The sequence below is a fragment of the Arachis ipaensis genome, chromosome B1, assembly GCF_059453495.1.
Source record: "Arachis ipaensis isolate K30076 ecotype BB chromosome B1, ASM5945349v1, whole genome shotgun sequence".
NCBI lineage: Eukaryota > Viridiplantae > Streptophyta > Magnoliopsida > Fabales > Fabaceae > Arachis > Arachis ipaensis.
In genome coordinates, this window is record NC_142436.1 from 116276076 (window position 1) to 116295523 (window position 19448).

Here is a 19448-nt window from a genome sequence, read left to right on the forward strand (position 1 = left end):
CAGAGCCTTTGGCATACTCTGTAATTGTACTTGGTCTTGACTCTTAGTATTCTGTCTCAAGAATTCCTTGACACATTCACACCACAAGCATATGGCTAGGAAAACAACTCTTTGATATTTTAATCATATTTGACCTTTCTAGCCATTGATGCTCAGCGCCTTGGACCTTGCACTTTATTTTCTTTTTCTTTCTGCTGTTTATTTTGCTTCAATGATTAATTTTTTGTTTAATTTAGAGAATCTATAATACTTCTCTAAATTTCTGTACTTCAAGAATCAACATCCTTAACTTCAACATTAATCATGAACTATTCATCCATACATTTAGAGTCACAGATGATACCACCACATCTAAGTAAATAAGATAACTCAGAATATATAACTCAAGTTCTCATGCAATTACACCACTTTTCTTCACTTTTTCTTTTTCTTTTTTTTTCAAGCTCAGTGAGCAATACATGAAACCTCTTTTTAAAACAAGCATAGAATTTTAAAGATAATTAAACTACTGAATATAAATAGAACCACTGACTCTAGACAGGACTATCCAAAGGAAACACTAATAAGCACTAAAAAATAGGAGATAAATAATATAAGAACTGAAATAAATAAATAGCATAAAAGGAGCTAAACCACCTCAGTTGTCATGGTGGCCGCTCCTTCCTAGGAATCCTCTCCAAGCTCCAAAATTGCGCCTCAGCTCATCCATATCCCACATCTGGCTCTGTTGCTCTTTCACTAGCTGTTGGAGAAGGGCAGAGTGGCCCTCATGATCGATCCTCAGCTGATCAAGTGGTGATGTCAGTTGCCCAATGGATACTGTCAACTAATCCTAATAATCCCATGGAGGGAAATAGTATCCATGAGGCATCACCGATTGCTCCTGCTGAGGAGGGGGAACTGGCTCCTGAGGCGATGCTCGGGCATACTCCATACCCTTCCTAATGATCGGCCTGTTGACGTCAATAGGGGTGTCTCGATCAATGCAGACTCGAGCGGTCCCACATAGGTGGAGATGAGGTGGGGTAAGGCTAGTCTAGCAAAAGTGGAGGCCTTTGCGGCTATGTTGTACAACTCCTGAAGGATCACATGATGCACCTCCACCTCATTAGTGAGCATGATGCAATGAATCATCATAGCTCGGTCAATCATAACCTCCGATTGGTTACTCATAGGAATGATTGAGTGTTAAATGAACTCCAACCACCCCGAGCAATCAGATTTAGATCATGACTTCCCAACTGGTATGGCTGCCCCCAGCATCACACGTCCACTGTGTTTTGGGGAGGCATATGTCAGTGAGGATCTGGTCCAGCCTCTGATCACTGTTGACCCTCTTGGTGTAAGAATGAGGGTCCTCTCGGGTCGGTGGCAAATGAAATATGTCTCTCACTCTCTCTGGACCAAACTCCAGAATCCTCCCTTGGACCATAGTGCACCAGTTCTTTGGGTCGGGGTTCACACCCTTGACATGCCTATAAGTCACCCAAGCATTGGCCTAAAACTTCCAGACCATCAGAACGCCTACATTAGTCATGGGGTTGCACTGAACTTCCCAACCCCTCCACAGAATCTGCTCCCAGATCTCTGGATATTCATCCGATTGCAAGTCAAATCGCACCTCCAGGATGACCTTCTTGCTTACAATCTCATGAAAGTGATCTTCATGAGTTTTGGAGCTAAATCGGTTGTTGTCAAATAGACGGGTTGCCGGAGCCTTTTCCTTTTTCTTCCTAGAAGAGGATTCTCTAGTCTTGGAAGCCATATAGAATAGTCAAAAAGAGAGAAAAGCAAAGCGCCCTAACACCAAACATTTTTGCTCGTCCCCCAGCAAAGATAAAAAGAAAAATAGGGTGAAGAGAAAAAGAAAATAAATATAAGGGATGGTAGAAGGATGAAGAACAATAAAAGATGATGGGGATGTGGAGAATATATAGAGGATAAGAAGAGTAAAAAAGAGGGGAAAGAAGTATGGAAAGAGAAACAAAATGTGTGTGGGGTAGATGGGTAAGAGAAGGGAATAGAAGTGGAGGAGTGTATGTGGTGGTAAAAAGGGTGAAAAGGTTGTGTATTTAAAGGGGGAGGGGAGGGTTGGGTTCGGTCAAGAGGGGAGGGTAAGGAAAATTAAATGGGGGTTGTAACACCCTAACTACCAAAGCTCACGCTCCCGGCTGCGTAGCTCTGATAGCTCGGACATTACGACGACACTTATACTATTTAATACTAAAATATGAGCCTGTTTAAAACTTTAAACCGCAATACCGCTCCCAAAGATACTTTCGTTCGATAACGTACATCCATAAATACCATACAACTTACAAAAACTCATAAAGAGTACATCCATATATATACATACATATATATAAATAATATTACAAACATAATCCAATACAATTCCTATCCCTCTTACAGATTATATCAAGATAAAGGCGAGGGTACAATAAACCATAACTAAAACACTATAGAGCATCACAACAACAATTAAATAAGCTCTTCGTAACTTCTGCGCCCATATCCTGAAAGGGGAAAAATGTAGGGGGGTGAGAACATCATCCTCGAAAGGGTTCTCAGTAGAGGGTTTTTGGGAATTACTGTAATAGGATACATAAAGATAATTGCACCAGTGACTCATAACCGTCTTATGCCTCTTTTAAAAAAAACAACGGTTTACAATGAAAGTAAAGTCGGAAATCTTTTCAGAAAGAAGAACCGTTTAATTCTCAAAAACTCAAAAGCCTTTCAAAACGGTTTATCTATGCGGAACCAAAATAGCCTTTCATAATTTATTCCAAACCAGAAACACAAAACCGAAATCAACCATCAGTTCATCTTTTTCCAATCACGGCCCTAGGCCCAAACAATCCAACCAACAACCAATCACCACAATCCAACAGAGTCCCAGATGCAAACACAGTTAGGAAGTTCAAGCACAAACAAACAGTTATTACAAGTATAACAGTTAGCAATTAATCACATAGGCAAACCAAGTATAATATGCACACCCAACCAATGTCACACAAATGCATATGATGCATGCCTGTCCCTAGTGGCTGATGATATCATCTGTCGGTTATAGAGCCAACCCGACAAGTCCTGGTAGCTAACCATTGGACTGTCCCTCTGTCGTGCATCCCCAACTCGAGTTATACTCAACATAAACTTGATCATAATCATGATCCATATCCATCACCCTCACTGGTGAATATTTATCCATCACCATCACTGGTGAATATTTATCCATCACCATCACTGGTGAATATTTATGGGGGCGAGCTCATCCGGGCCTTTCACAGTGCCCGGCCACACTTACGACATTGGGTTAACAGAGCTTCGAGTCTCAACCTGGAGCACATGGTGGCTAGCCGTTGCTACTACCCAGGGAAACCCTCATCTCCAATAGTGGAAGTGCAACATCACAACTTATCAATATCTCAGCATAAATGCTTTCATTCTCAATCATGGATCAACATCCATCTCAGCCATTCGGCTCACGGTTCAATCCAGAACCAGCCAATATTCATATCATTCAAGGCCATTCCGGCTCACGGTTCAATCCAGAACCAATCAATATGTATAATCATACACAGCCATTCCGGCTCACAACAAAACAACACTTCCACATTCAAAATCATCAAATTCATGAAACCGGCATTTAAGCCATAAATCATTTTCTCAATTCATTTCACTTCGAAATCAAGTTTCAACTCTTTTCAGCCTTTGCTTTAAAGATCTCATTTCTCAAATCATTTCGGCTCATAAGCCACTTTTTCTCAAGGTAAATTCCCCTTTTAAAAACAATGCCACTCTCGGCATCCTCTTTCCAAAACTTCCATAATCATGGCAAGTTAAAAGCCTCTTTGAGATATTCAAAATCACCCATCCAACAATGGGATTTTATAACAAAAGTTTCTCGGCAGAGTCCAAAGTCTTTAGGGAAGGTCAACCTATATCAATTCCTTAAAATTCATTGAAACTATTAAAATCATGGATTCTCGGTTCAAGCAAATAAAACTGAATTTATTATGAAACCGACCATACAAAATCACAAGTTCCAACCCGGTCCTAAAATAAACTCATTTGAAACGGAACCGGTCCATTTGAATCAATTCACCTTCAAGTTTCTTTTTGGAATCCATTTTTCTAACTCTTCCAAAATGCCTCAAACTTAATTACTCAATCAAAAGTCTAGATTCCTTTGAAATCACTAAAAGACCCTTTTTATATTGTAATCAATATTAGAGCATCTTTCTTTCCTTCAGTGATTCAAATGGTGAAAATAGTTCATTTCTAAATGGGCCGAACTCAACGCATAAAGTTCATTAAATAAATTAAGCTTGAAAACATAATTATTCTCTTAATAAATCACATAATACAATTTCTCAGATCCAGCCCTTTTTAAATAACTTTTCAAACACGACTAGGATTTTGCAGAAATTTCGGCAGCACCTCCCCTAAAACTTGGACTTTTGCCACCCGGTTCGGGTCCCAACTAAACCGTTTCTCATTCCTTTTCAACAGCTCAAAACCAGAAACCAATTCAAAGCAAGCTAAATTCCAACAGTCGCCTCAGTGGCATATCTCGAGAAAACCATTTCAAAGTCAACTCAATATCAACCGATTTAACTCATTTCCAAAGCTTTAAAGAATCAGTTCAGAAATAAATAATTTATCAAAACCAAATCAATTAAAGTAACACAGGCTGAATTTCAAGGGTATTCTATCTTTCGCATCATCAAAATAATCAATTCAATTCAAATCAATCCTCAACAGATTAAACTCAGATTTCAAATATTTAAAGAATCAGCTTCAAAACATTACATTTCACAAAGCCGCACAACAACTCAGCCAAACCAACATTCATAAACATTCGAGTCAATCAAATAATACATAAGGCCGATACAATCACTAAATACACCATATCTCACATCAGTATCCATATGTAATAATTCCAATAATAAACTATAGTTTTCGGAAAGCGCCCCTACCTCAAAACGCAAATCCATAACCCAAAATGCCTTACAGGGTCCTTTCCGCCTCAACCCAGACTGACGGCAACCAAAACCTCAGCTCCCAGCCACTTTCACAATAACCATCGCAACACTATTCGCAACATATAATAATCAGGACTCGACCCCACGTTACTAAAATTCACATTCATTAACCAAACACAACGAAATACTAACACGAGGCTTTCCGAAACATACTTACTGAAATGACAAAGGCAGCTGCGAACATCGAGCACGGAAGGCAAGCATGGATACATGACCCGATACTGAGGACTCAACGGCTATTTTCGGCGGCGGAGGCAAGGTGCGGCGACACCCAGCGGCTCTTCCTCCCTCCACGCGACTCAGATGACCACTGCAGCAACAAGCCGTGACTATGGTATTCTTGAAATTCAAAGGAAACAGAATCCATTAACAAGACCTTACCGGCAGTGTATTCCGGTGACGGTAAATGGCATTTTCCGGCGGCCAGGCACGGCGGCACTACTGATTTCTTCTCCAGGAATGGCTGTGACAGAACCAGAAACAGGGGAAAAGCTCACCGAATCAGTAATGGTTCTAATGGCGGCTTTTTCCGACGGAGGAAGCGTTAGCTTCGCGCAGCACGGCGGTTCCAACGGAGGCGGCGCCGGCGACGCAAGCACGGCCGGGTGCGGTGGCTGGACTCCCAGCTCAGCCCCAGATCTCTCGCATCTGCTCTGCTCCCGAGCTCTCCCTCTCTGCTCTACCGTAAATGACGGCGACTGTCTCGGTGGCAAAGGTGATGGCGGCACGGTGAGGACGACGGCGTTACCACACGGCGGCGCAACGGGTCGTGCTCCTCGCGTCACTGGCCCGTGCTCTCCTCCCTCAATGTCGCGCAGTTTCTCTCCTCTGGGCTCCCTCGACAGCGATGACTCCTCGGCGATGGCGCGGCTAGGAGTGATGGTGTGACGAACAGAGGCAGCGGCGAGCTAGTCGGCGGCGCGAGCGGCGACGAGGTGCGGGTCACAGCGCAGCCCTTCCCTCTCTGCCCGATCTCCCTTCTCAAGCTCACTCTCCCCGGTGTAACACGGCGGCAGTGACGCCCGCCGGCGCCGTCCTTCCCTTCTCTTCGTTCGGCAGTCCGCATCCCAGCTTCCCCCTCTCTCCATTTCTGTTTTCCTTCTTCTATGGAAAAGAAAAGGAAACCGTGTGTGCTGTCCGTGGGTGAAAGGGAAAACAGGGTAAGGGTTTGGCTGCTGGGATGAAGGGTTTAGGGTTTCATTTTTTTTTTTAAAAACTAGGGTTAGGGGTATTTTAGTAATTTCAAATAAAAATAGGGATATTATAATAATTGGAAATAAATTCTAATCCATTAATAATAATGTATAAAAATACTATTTGCTCATCAATTTCATAAATTATTTTCAATAAAATGTCCAAATCAAATAATTAGGAGTAATATAATTAAATCCCTTATTTTCCAAGGTAGCAGTATTAATATTGAAAATATTACTTATTTAATTCAAATCATATAGAAATCCTTATTATTTCACAACTACCAACTTTATACTCTGAATATAGAAAATAATCCAATAATTATAAAATTGGATAATAATTACCTTAATTATCTTTAATAAAATAATTTCTGAAATTAAGGCTATAAATAACCATATGATTTGAGACTTGATCATAATAAGACTTTTCAAAGGTTCTGGGTCTTACATTCTACCCACCTTATAAAAATTTTCGCCCTCGAAAATTGATACAAAACAAAAGAATCTCTTAACAGTTCATCCTTGAACACTTTTAAGGAAGAAGCAAAAATATCTCAAAATATAATGATATATACGATTTTCAAATACTTTGATTGTCATAAGCATAAGGATGTAAAGATAGGAGTGTGATTGCAAAGTAAACGTTGCAAGACAGGCTCAATGTAAAAGGTGACATAGTTCAACATGTGGTAGAAAAGAAAGGCATCGAAGGCTATAAAACAGGCTGGGGTTAAAACGACGTGCTTAACATCCGCACGCTAATCTCATGTCAACCTCCAAGCTTCAACCTTCCAACTCCACCAAGCATTTTACAACCTCATAACCGATCACAAGCCTGGCAACCGCAAGCCCGTTCGCAAGGAACAAAACATCCACAACTCATAACGTTGCACACCTACCGTTTCAACTTCCGTATATACATATCACGTTTTAAAGAACTAACACATCACGTCACTACGTCTACAAGTCCCACGTGATATCAAACAATTCTCGAGTCTACTCAGAAGGATACAAGATCTTAGAAAGGAGAGACAATTGTCAAAGACAATACTCATAGATTTGAAAGAATATATCCAATTCCAGATAAACAAGGATGTTCAAGCAATGAAGTTTGCTAGACACAATTCAATTGACAACTTCAAAGATAACCCTTAGATCAAAGAAGTTCAATAGGATCAATAAGAAGAAAACCAGCGCATCAGTTTGAAACAAACTCAAGTTGAGTCGAGGAAGCATGAGGTTTACAGAAAAGGATATCTCAGACCCAAGACAAAGCTCACAGAACTCAAGAGCATAATTAAAATACTTCCGAATACATTGTCCTTAAAAGAATCGAAAGCGTGTAAAAATATCACTTCGTAGTCTGAAAGAGAAGTTAAACAACATTCTTCAAGAGAGTAACAAAAGCATAATCGTGACTTTGCTTTAATGCAAGTTCATGTTGAAGTAGATTTTGTAGAGTTCTAAAAACAAGGTGCACACGGGTTTGGCTAAAGGCTAAAATATTTCTTCAAATATTTTAGAAAGATAATTAGATGCACAACTTAACCAAAAGCAGTTCATAAAACTCGGGAGAGAAATCAAAGGCTTGTTCAAAAATTCTCAAGGTTCATATTCAAACAAGCGTGTATAACATCCGTAGCAAGGATGAAAGAGAAAATTAAACTCCTTTTAGAAAAGAAACTCCAAGGTAAAAATTTGCACACAATCTGGTAAGGAAGTAAGTGGTGTGTTACAAACAAACCGGTTTCCACTAAATAAGGAAGCTTTCCAAAACTTCATTTAAAATGGCGCATGCCAACTTTAAATTAATTTCGTCAAAATTGGACAATGGTTTTAATCTCAATCAAACAACAGAAAGTAAATTCCGTTTAATATTTCGTCAAGGAGAATTCAAAACTTCTTTAAAAGGTTCAAAACAAGACTCCAAAAGTGTTCTTGAAATCACCATCTCAGAAGAACATTCAAGAAGTTTAAGATGTACTAAAAAGGAGTCCAGCCTTGCAAGAAAGGATCTTAAACCAAAGTAGTCCAAACAAGATTCACTAGGCATGAGTCATCAAACAAGCTTTCAATTGATCCAAAAAAATACAAAAGTCATAGGAAAAGACAACTTAATCATTAGTAATTTCTCAAAGGTAAATCTTTAACTAAAAATTCTTGTAGAGAAAATGAGAGAATAAACAATGCACTAATTTGAAACGAATCAAACTGACTCACATACGAATGAGATTCACAAGAGAGGACAAACCAAGATCAATGGTAATTTCACAAGATGTAAAAGATTAGTTAAAAACAGAATCATGTATGACAGTCATAGAGGTGAAAAGCTTAAGAAGGAGTGAGTCTGATCATAAGAAGAAAGCTATGAGTCCAACATTTTCAAAAGAACAACAATAGCATAAACCATGTAGTATGCTAAATCAAACTCAAATCAAAATGAATTAAGTAAAGTTTATCAAATGAAACTCAACCGGGATAAAAGCGAGAAATCCCCTTTCTTTCCAGAATTTTGAAGAATACCTCAAATACATAATCAAATGAAGATGTACATTGGAACTATTGTAAAATTACTAGAAGGTCAAATTTACTTTTAAAGTAAGTGCAATTCCGTAAACCAGTAAAAGTACAGGCGAGGTATTAGAAAGAAATAGTTGTTAAACTGTATAAATAATCTCAAAGTCTCATATATAGAAAAGTATATATCTAATCAACAGCAATTTATAAAATCTCAAAATTGGCTGTGATCACTATCAAGTAAGAGAAAAACTGAATCAACAATTTCTCAAAGAATGGACTCAGAACCCGAAGTTAAAAGGCATAGCGCATTAAGACAAATTCAAAGCTATATCAAAGAATACTTGAATCAAGAAGAACTCAAACAGAGGAAGATAGACGCAACAAGGATTCCAAACAAGCCTATGCAATTAAGATCAAACAAGAATGCATATGAATAGAGGAATAAAGTTGAAAAATCAAACTACTTTTCAAAAGGATTAGAAAACAAGAACTTCAAATTAGGACATGAAGGAACAGGTCGACTCGAACAGAATTCAAGACACACAACTGAATAGCCTCGAGAAATAGTTTTCAACGTTCCCAACACCCGCGATTCGCTTTACTCAAAACTCGTATATCGCCTATGATAACCCATTAGTGCTTTCATATACATAATTCACTAATATTAAGCCGGCCAAACTTAATCTCAGGAATTATGCAATGCAAGACTAACAGCGTTAAATCAATAGACCGTCATGTGCATAAAGCTCTAATCCTCGTCATTCAACAAGACCTAGTACATGACAAACTCTCAGAGTATGCAATTGAAGCATAGTCAGTCCATTCCTCAGGCTCTACAGGAAGAACTGCTCTGATACCATAATGTAACACCCTAACTACCAAAGCTCACGCTCCCGGCTGCGTAGCTCTGATAGCTCGGACATTACGACGACACTTATACTATTTAATACTAAAATATGAGCCTGTTTAAAACTTTAAACCGCAATACCGCTCCCAAAGATACTTTCGTTCGATAACGTACATCCATAAATACCATACAACTTACAAAAACTCATAAAGAGTACATCCATATATATACATACATATATATAAATAATATTACAAACATAATCCAATACAATTCCTATCCCTCTTACAGATTATATCAAGATAAAGGCGAGGGTACAATAAACCATAACTAAAACACTATAGAGCATCACAACAACAATTAAATAAGCTCTTCGTAACTTCTGCGCCCATATCCTGAAAGGGGAAAAATGTAGGGGGGTGAGAACATCATCCTCGAAAGGGTTCTCAGTAGAGGGTTTTTGGGAATTACTGTAATAGGATACATAAAGATAATTGCACCAGTGACTCATAACCGTCTTATGCCTCTTTTAAAAAAAACAACGGTTTACAATGAAAGTAAAGTCGGAAATCTTTTCAGAAAGAAGAACCGTTCAATTCTCAAAAACTCAAAAGCCTTTCAAAACGGTTTATCTATGCGGAACCAAAATAGCCTTTCATAATTTATTCCAAACCAGAAACACAAAACCGAAATCAACCATCAGTTCATCTTTTTCCAATCACGGCCCTAGGCCCAAACAATCCAACCAACAACCAATCACCACAATCCAACAGAGTCCCAGATGCAAACACAGTTAGGAAGTTCAAGCACAAACAAACAGTTATTACAAGTATAACAGTTAGCAATTAATCACATAGGCAAACCAAGTATAATATGCACACCCAACCAATGTCACACAAATGCATATGATGCATGCCTGTCCCTAGTGGCTGATGATATCATCTGTCGGTTATAGAGCCAACCCGACAAGTCCTGGTAGCTAACCATTGGACTGTCCCTCTGTCGTGCATCCCCAACTCGAGTTATACTCAACATAAACTTGATCATAATCATGATCCATATCCATCACCCTCACTGGTGAATATTTATCCATCACCATCACTGGTGAATATTTATCCATCACCATCACTGGTGAATATTTATGGGGGCGAGCTCATCCGGGCCTTTCACAGTGCCCGGCCACACTTACGACATTGGGTTAACAGAGCTTCGAGTCTCAACCTGGAGCACATGGTGGCTAGCCGTTGCTACTACCCAGGGAAACCCTCATCTCCAATAGTGGAAGTGCAACATCACAACTTATCAATATCTCAGCATAAATGCTTTCATTCTCAATCATGGATCAACATCCATCTCAGCCATTCGGCTCACGGTTCAATCCAGAACCAGCCAATATTCATATCATTCAAGGCCATTCCGGCTCACGGTTCAATCCAGAACCAATCAATATGTATAATCATACACAGCCATTCCGGCTCACAACAAAACAACACTTCCACATTCAAAATCATCAAATTCATGAAACCGGCATTTAAGCCATAAATCATTTTCTCAATTCATTTCACTTCGAAATCAAGTTTCAACTCTTTTCAGCCTTTGCTTTAAAGATCTCATTTCTCAAATCATTTCGGCTCATAAGCCACTTTTTCTCAAGGTAAATTCCCCTTTTAAAAACAATGCCACTCTCGGCATCCTCTTTCCAAAACTTCCATAATCATGGCAAGTTAAAAGCCTCTTTGAGATATTCAAAATCACCCATCCAACAATGGGATTTTATAACAAAAGTTTCTCGGCAGAGTCCAAAGTCTTTAGGGAAGGTCAACCTATATCAATTCCTTAAAATTCATTGAAACTATTAAAATCATGGATTCTCGGTTCAAGCAAATAAAACTGAATTTATTATGAAACCGACCATACAAAATCACAAGTTCCAACCCGGTCCTAAAATAAACTCATTTGAAACGGAACCGGTCCATTTGAATCAATTCACCTTCAAGTTTCTTTTTGGAATCCATTTTTCTAACTCTTCCAAAATGCCTCAAACTTAATTACTCAATCAAAAGTCTAGATTCCTTTGAAATCACTAAAAGACCCTTTTTATATTGTAATCAATATTAGAGCATCTTTCTTTCCTTCAGTGATTCAAATGGTGAAAATAGTTCATTTCTAAATGGGCCGAACTCAACGCATAAAGTTCATTAAATAAATTAAGCTTGAAAACATAATTATTCTCTTAATAAATCACATAATACAATTTCTCAGATCCAGCCCTTTTTAAATAACTTTTCAAACACGACTAGGATTTTGCAGAAATTTCGGCAGCACCTCCCCTAAAACTTGGACTTTTGCCACCCGGTTCGGGTCCCAACTAAACCGTTTCTCATTCCTTTTCAACAGCTCAAAACCAGAAACCAATTCAAAGCAAGCTAAATTCCAACAGTCGCCTCAGTGGCATATCTCGAGAAAACCATTTCAAAGTCAACTCAATATCAACCGATTTAACTCATTTCCAAAGCTTTAAAGAATCAGTTCAGAAATAAATAATTTATCAAAACCAAATCAATTAAAGTAACACAGGCTGAATTTCAAGGGTATTCTATCTTTCGCATCATCAAAATAATCAATTCAATTCAAATCAATCCTCAACAGATTAAACTCAGATTTCAAATATTTAAAGAATCAGCTTCAAAACATTACATTTCACAAAGCCGCACAACAACTCAGCCAAACCAACATTCATAAACATTCGAGTCAATCAAATAATACATAAGGCCGATACAATCACTAAATACACCATATCTCACATCAGTATCCATATGTAATAATTCCAATAATAAACTATAGTTTTCGGAAAGCGCCCCTACCTCAAAACGCAAATCCATAACCCAAATGCCTTACAGGGTCCTTTCCGCCTCAACCCAGACTGACGGCAACCAAAACCTCAGCTCCCAGCCACTTTCACAATAACCATCGCAACACTATTCGCAACATATAATAATCAGGACTCGACCCCACGTTACTAAAATTCACATTCATTAACCAAACACAACGAAATACTAACACGAGGCTTTCCGAAACATACTTACTGAAATGACAAAGGCAGCTGCGAACATCGAGCACGGAAGGCAAGCATGGATACATGACCCGATACTGAGGACTCAACGGCTATTTTCGGCGGCGGAGGCAAGGTGCGGCGACACCCAGCGGCTCTTCCTCCCTCCACGCGACTCAGATGACCACTGCAGCAACAAGCCGTGACTATGGTATTCTTGAAATTCAAAGGAAACAGAATCCATTAACAAGACCTTACCGGCAGTGTATTCCGGTGACGGTAAATGGCATTTTCCGGCGGCCAGGCACGGCGGCACTACTGATTTCTTCTCCAGGAATGGCTGTGACAGAACCAGAAACAGGGGAAAAGCTCACCGAATCAGTAATGGTTCTAATGGCGGCTTTTTCCGACGGAGGAAGCGTTAGCTTCGCGCAGCACGGCGGTTCCAACGGAGGCGGCGCCGGCGACGCAAGCACGGCCGGGTGCGGTGGCTGGACTCCCAGCTCAGCCCCAGATCTCTCGCATCTGCTCTGCTCCCGAGCTCTCCCTCTCTGCTCTACCGTAAATGACGGCGACTGTCTCGGTGGCAAAGGTGATGGCGGCACGGTGAGGACGACGGCGTTACCACACGGCGGCGCAACGGGTCGTGCTCCTCGCGTCACTGGCCCGTGCTCTCCTCCCTCAATGTCGCGCAGTTTCTCTCCTCTGGGCTCCCTCGACAGCGATGACTCCTCGGCGATGGCGCGGCTAGGAGTGATGGTGTGACGAATAGAGGCAGCGGCGAGCTAGTCGGCGGCGCGAGCGGCGACGAGGTGCGGGTCACAGCGCAGCCCTTCCCTCTCTGCCCGATCTCCCTTCTCAAGCTCACTCTCCCCGGTGTAACACGGCGGCAGTGACGCCCGCCGGCGCCGTCCTTCCCTTCTCTTCGTTCGGCAGTCCGCATCCCAGCTTCCCCCTCTCTCCATTTCTGTTTTCCTTCTTCTATGGAAAAGAAAAGGAAACCGTGTGTGCTGTCCGTGGGTGAAAGGGAAAACAGGGTAAGGGTTTGGCTGCTGGGATGAAGGGTTTAGGGTTTCATTTTTTTTTTAAAAACTAGGGTTAGGGGTATTTTAGTAATTTCAAATAAAAATAGGGATATTATAATAATTGGAAATAAATTCTAATCCATTAATAATAATGTATAAAAATACTATTTGCTCATCAATTTCATAAATTATTTTCAATAAAATGTCCAAATCAAATAATTAGGAGTAATATAATTAAATCCCTTATTTTCCAAGGTAGCAGTATTAATATTGAAAATATTACTTATTTAATTCAAATCATATAGAAATCCTTATTATTTCACAACTACCAACTTTATACTCTGAATATAGAAAATAATCCAATAATTATAAAATTGGATAATAATTACCTTAATTATCTTTAATAAAATAATTTCTGAAATTAAGGCTATAAATAACCATATGATTTGAGACTTGATCATAATAAGACTTTTCAAAGGTTCTGGGTCTTACAGGGGTAATCGGAAAAGGAGTAACCGTTGGGGAAGGGGGGGTGAAAAGATGGAACATTGACGTGGAGTGATGGTGGGTAAGTGGGATGGGGAATGGGGAATTGAAGGGAATTAATTGGGGAGGGAAAAGGGGAAACGAGAATGAGGGGATGAATGGATGGGAATTGACGTGGGTGGGACCCACAGAATCCAAAACTTTCAAACTTTGACCCTTGCTTGATGTGACCGTTTTGCACTGCTGGTGCTAAATGCTAGCTTCGGCATTTAGCACCGCAGCATTTTCAAAATATATATTTTTTTGAAATTGGGGACGAGGGCTTGGCGCTAAACGTTCAGGTATGCGTTTAACGCCAAATGAACAGAAAACTCATTGATGCTTGTGTCATTTAGGGCGTTAAACACCACTCCTGGCATTTACACCACACTTCTCATGCCATTTCTGGCTTTGTCTTGAAATTTGTGCCATTTTTAGCGCTAAATGCCCAGGTTCGTGTTTAGCACCAGAATCAACGTAAATGACCTCAAAATGCATGCTATTCGGCGCTAAATGTTGCCAACTGAATAGAGAGTAACCTTGAAAAGTGTGCCATTTTTGGCACTAAACACCCATCCTAGAGTTTAGTGCTAGAGCACCCGAATGAAATCCTCTCCAGGGTATTCTATTCTTCCTTCAGATTCCTCTTGTTCCTATTCTAAACACTTTGCATGACCACATACGTAAATAACCCAAGGAAAAATATGGATAAGAATCCAAATTAAATGAAAACCAAAATGAACTTAAAATCAAAGGATACTAAGGGTTGGGTTACCTCTGAACAAGCGCTTCTTTATCGTCACTAGCTTGACGGTCAACTCTGCTAAATCAGTAGATGAATGGACCTCTGGTGATCAATCTTGCCTCCAAGATAATGCTTTAACTTCTGGCTATTGACTGTGAATTTTCTATCAGAGTTCTCTTCCTGAAGTTCCACATGACCATACAGTGACAGTTTGGTTACCATAAAAGGTCCTGACCACAGAGACTTCAGCTTCTAGGAAAAGAGCTTAATCCTAGAATTAAATAGTAGAACCTTTTGGCCTGGCTCAAATGCTCTTATTGTTATCTTCTTATTATGCCACAACTTAGCCTTTTCTTTGTAGAACTTGGCATTCTTATAAGCAGAGTTTCTGAACTCATCAAGCTCATTTAGTTGGAACAGTCTTTTCTCTCCTGCAACCTTGACATCAAAGTTCAAGAACTTTGTCACCCAATATGCTTTGTGCTCTAACTCCACTGGCAAGTGACATGCCTTATCATATACTAACTGGTATGGGGACATCCCAATAGGAGTCTTAATACAGTCCGGTATGTCCAGAGAGTATCATCAAGCTTCTTAGCCTAGTCCTTCCTTGAAGTGCTTATAGTCTTCTCTAGGATTCTCTTGAGTTCCCTGTTGGAGACCTCAACCTGTCAACTTATCTATGGGTGATAAGAGGTTGCCACCTTATGATGGACTCTGTATCTCTATAGAAGTGAGTCCAACTGTCTGTTGCAGAAGTGGCTTCCTCCATCACTAATTAGCGTCTTAGAGACACCAAACCGGCTGAAAATATACCTCTGAAGAAAGCTCAGCACCACCTTGGAATCATTAGTGGGTAAAGCCACTGCTTCCACCCACTTGGACACAAAATCAACCACCACCAAAATGTAAGTGTTTGAGTATGAAGGTGGGAAAAGACCCATGAAATCAATACTCTACACATCAAACAACTCAATCTCTAGAATTCCTTGCTGTGTCATCTCATGGTTGTGGGGAAGGTTTCCCATGCTTTAGCACTTGTCACAGTTCCTCACAAATTTTCGAGCATCTCTAAAGAGAGTCGGCCAATAAAAACTGATCTAGAGGACCTTAGTAGTCGTCCTTTCACCACCAAAATGGCCTCCATACTCAGAACCATGACAATGATAGAGAATTTACTGTGTTTCCTCATCTGAGACACAACACCGGATAATTCCATCTGAGCATCTCTTAAAAAGATAAGGTTCCTCCCACAAGAAGTACTTGGAATCATTTAAAAGCTTTTTAACTTATTGTTTAGTGTACTCCTTGGAGATGAACCTCATGGCTTTGTAGTTTGCAATGTCTGCAAACCACAGAGCCCTCTGAATCATAAGAGTTGCTCATCCGGGTAGGTCTCAGTCACCACTGTGGGTTGTTGTATCCCCTCTCCAGGCTTAATCCGGGAAAAGTGGTCAGCTACTTGATTCTCTGACCCTTTTCTGTCTCTAATGTCAATGTCAAACTCCTAAAGAAGTAGCACCCACCTGATCAATCTTAGTTTAGAATTCTGCTTGGTTAGAAGGTACTTAAGAGCAGCATGGTCAGTATAAACAATAAACTTAGAACCAATTAAATAGGACCTAAACTTATCAAAAGCATACACTACAGCTAGTAACTCTTTTTTTTAGTTGTGTAATTCTTTTGAGCGTCATTTAATACACAGCTAGCATAATAAATGACGTGCATAAGCTTGTCTTGTTTCTGTCCCAAGATAGCTCCTATAGCATAATCACTGGCATCACACATCAACTCGAATGGTAGATTCCAGTTGGGAGAAGCTATGATGGGAGCAGAGACAAGCCTTGCTTTGAGAGTCTCAAAGGCATGCAAGCAATCATCATCAAAGTTAAAAGGAATGTCCGCAACCAAGAGGTTGCTCAAAGGATTAGCAATCTTAGAAAAATCCTTTATAAACCTCCTATAAAATCTTGCATGTCCTAAGAAACTTCAGATTGCCTTAACATTAGTGGGTGGTGGTAATTTTTCAATTACCTTCACCTTAGCTTTATCAACCTCAATTCCTTTACTTGAAATCCGGTGTCCAAGAATAATACCTTCAGTGACCATAAATGCATAAGGCAAGATTCAAAAGAATGACCAAAAATAGAAAAATCATCCATAAATACCTCAATGTACTTTTCAACCATGTTTGAAAAAATAGAGCATAGTTCACACAAAATAATTCCGTTGATAGTAAAGTTTCCAACCGACAAATAGTACTCAATCAGAGTTTAATTGTTTTGGTTGTCACAAGTCCAACCCAACAAAAGTAACCGAGAGTATTAGTCTCGGGTCGTCTTCTCAAGGAATTGCAGTGAGGTATGCGTATTATTGGTTATGGTATCAAAGGGGTTGGGTTGGTAAAAAGGGGCAAGAAAATAAACCAAGCAATTAAAGATAACAACTACTAAAAAAGAGGCATTCAGGGCAAGAATTGAGAATTTAGGCTTTCTATCCTAGTCATTAATTATCATACAATGATTAACAAGAATTTATCCTATTTAGTCAACTCCAACGATGGAAGAAAGTACAATGTTATCTTCACACGAGAGAAAGTCAAATAAGACTAGTTAATCTCAATTCAAAAGTCCTAATCAACTCACTAATTGAATTAGCAAGAGATTAGGGTCAATGGAAATAATATTAACTAACAACTCTAGATCACCAATCTAAATTGGGTATTAATGACTCAATATTGCCCAATTTCTCTTTCCAAGCTAAGAATGCTCAAAAATCTACTCTAACATCCAACCAAGCATTTTGTCAAACATTTGGAAGGCATAAAAGGAAAGTGATGAGCGGATATTTTATACGCTTTTTGGGGTTAATTTCATAGAGTTTTTAGTATGTTTTAGTTAGTTTTTAGTTTATTTCCATTAGTTTTTAGGAAAAATTCATATTTCTGGACTTTACTATGAGTTGTGTGTTTTTCTGTAATTTCAGGTATTTTTCTGGCTAAAATTGAAGGAGCTGAGCAAAAATCTGATTCAGGCTGAAAAAGGACTGCTGATACTGTTGGATTCTGACCTCCCTGCACTCAAAGTGGATTTTCTAGAGCTACAGAACTCGAAATGGCATGCTTCCAATTGAGTTGGAAAGTAGACATCTAGGGCTTTCCAGCAATATATAATAGTCCATACTTTGCACAAGGATAGACGACGTAAACTGGCGTTCAACGCCAGTTCTCTGCCCAATTCTGGCGTCCAGCGCCAGAAAAGGATCAAAAGCTGGAGTTGAACGCCCAAACTGGCACAAAAACTGGTGTTCAACTCCACAAATGGCCTCTGCACGTGGATTTCTTAATTCTCAGCCCCAGCACACACCAAGTGGGCCCCAGAAGTGGGCCTCTGCATCATCCATCATAGTTTACTCATTTGTTGTAAACCTAGGCTACTAGTTTAGTATTTAAACAACTTTTAGAGACTTATTTTGTATCTCATGACATTTTAGATCAAACCCTTGTATTCTCTGACGGCATGAGTCTCTAAACCCCATTCTTGGGGGTGAGGAGCTCTGCTGTGTCTCGATGAATTAATGCAAGTATTTCTGTTTTCCATTCACACACGCTTGTTCCTATCTAAGATGTTCATTCGCGCTTAACTGTGATGAAGGTGATGATCCGTGACATTCATCACCTTCCTCAAACCATGAACGTGTGCCTGACAACCACCTCCGTTCTATATCCGATTGAATGAGTATCTCTTAGATTCTTTAATCAGAATCTCCGTGGTATAAGCTAGAACTGATGGCGGCATTCATGAGAATCCGGAAAGTCTAAACCTTGTCTGTGGTATTCCGAGTAGGATTCAAGGATTGAATGACTGTGACGAGCTTCAAACTCCTGAAGGCTGGGCGTTAGTGACAGACGCAAAAGGATAGTAAATCCTATTCCAACCGGATCGAGAACCAACAGGTGATTAGCCGTGCTGTGACAGAGCGCGTGAGCGTAGTTTTCACTGGAAGGAAGGAAGGTAGCCATTGACAACGGTGATCCACCAACACACAGCTTGCCATAGGAGGACGTGCGTGCGTGAACAAGGAGACAGAGGAAAGCAGAGATTCAGAAGACAAAGCATCTCCAAAACTCCAACATATTCTCCATTACTGCATAACAAGTAACCTTTGATCCATGCTCTATTGTTTACTTGCAATTCAACTGATAAACATAATTGACTTTCTGACTAAGATTTACAAGATAACCATAGATTGCTTCAAACTAACAATCTCCGTGGGATTCGACCCTTACTCACGTGAGGTATTACTTGGACGACCCAGTGCACTTGCTGGTCAGTGGTACGAGTTGTGAAAAGTGTGATTCACAATTCGTGCACCAAGTTTTTGGCGCCGTTGCCAGGGATTGTTCGTGTTTGAACAACTGACGGATTATTTTGTTGCTTAGATTAGGAAAAATTTCTCTTTTTTTGGTTTATAGTCTTTTATTATTTATC

The 19448-nt window shown here is 39.9% G+C and overlaps 3 protein-coding genes across 3 annotated transcripts; all 3 read right to left on the bottom strand.

The window, feature by feature from the left end:
- Positions 1–5063: 5063 nt before the first annotated feature.
- LOC148578044 (uncharacterized) lies at positions 5064–6117 on the bottom strand. The gene is made up of 4 exons (XM_088502943.1): positions 6043–6117; positions 5433–5959; positions 5209–5361; positions 5064–5100 (listed from the first exon to the last, which is right to left on the bottom strand). Exons 1-4 carry the CDS (start codon positions 6115–6117, stop codon positions 5064–5066), a joined length of 792 nt encoding a protein of 263 aa, XP_088359069.1.
- Positions 6118–12552: 6435 nt separating this feature from the next.
- LOC148578045 (uncharacterized) lies at positions 12553–13606 on the bottom strand. The gene is made up of 4 exons (XM_088502944.1): positions 13532–13606; positions 12922–13448; positions 12698–12850; positions 12553–12589 (listed from the first exon to the last, which is right to left on the bottom strand). The coding sequence occupies exons 1-4, from the start codon at positions 13604–13606 to the stop codon at positions 12553–12555; spliced, it is 792 nt and encodes a 263-aa protein (XP_088359070.1).
- Positions 13607–15036: 1430 nt separating this feature from the next.
- LOC107609883 (uncharacterized) lies at positions 15037–17067 on the bottom strand. Its single transcript, XM_016311941.1, has 3 exons — positions 16993–17067; positions 15250–15483; positions 15037–15138 (listed from the first exon to the last, which is right to left on the bottom strand). Exons 1-3 carry the CDS (start codon positions 17065–17067, stop codon positions 15037–15039), a joined length of 411 nt encoding a protein of 136 aa, XP_016167427.1.
- Positions 17068–19448: the final 2381 nt, after the last annotated feature.

Bases quoted from the DNA above. Each gene is read 5' to 3' on its own strand.
- LOC107609883 (XM_016311941.1), bottom strand. From the start codon at position 17,067: ATGGTCACTGAAGGTATTATTCTTGGACACCGGATTTCAAGTAAAGGA. The intron at 15,484-16,992 runs GTAATTGAAAAA...TCCCCATACCAG, and splicing joins TTGATAAAGCTAAGGTGAAG to TTAGTATATGATAAGGCATG. The intron at 15,139-15,249 runs GTTCTACTATTT...GTGGAACTTCAG, and splicing joins CATTTGAGCCAGGCCAAAAG to GAAGAGAACTCTGATAGAAA.
- LOC148578044 (XM_088502943.1), bottom strand. From the start codon at position 6,117: ATGCGGACTGCCGAACGAAGAGAAGGGAAGGACGGCGCCGGCGGGCGT. The intron at 5,362-5,432 runs GTAAGGTCTTGT...TTGTTGCTGCAG, and splicing joins GTCACCGGAATACACTGCCG to TGGTCATCTGAGTCGCGTGG. The intron at 5,101-5,208 runs GTAAGTATGTTT...TGTTGCGAATAG, and splicing joins CAGCTGCCTTTGTCATTTCA to TGTTGCGATGGTTATTGTGA.
- LOC148578045 (XM_088502944.1), bottom strand. From the start codon at position 13,606: ATGCGGACTGCCGAACGAAGAGAAGGGAAGGACGGCGCCGGCGGGCGT. The intron at 12,851-12,921 runs GTAAGGTCTTGT...TTGTTGCTGCAG, and splicing joins GTCACCGGAATACACTGCCG to TGGTCATCTGAGTCGCGTGG. The intron at 12,590-12,697 runs GTAAGTATGTTT...TGTTGCGAATAG, and splicing joins CAGCTGCCTTTGTCATTTCA to TGTTGCGATGGTTATTGTGA.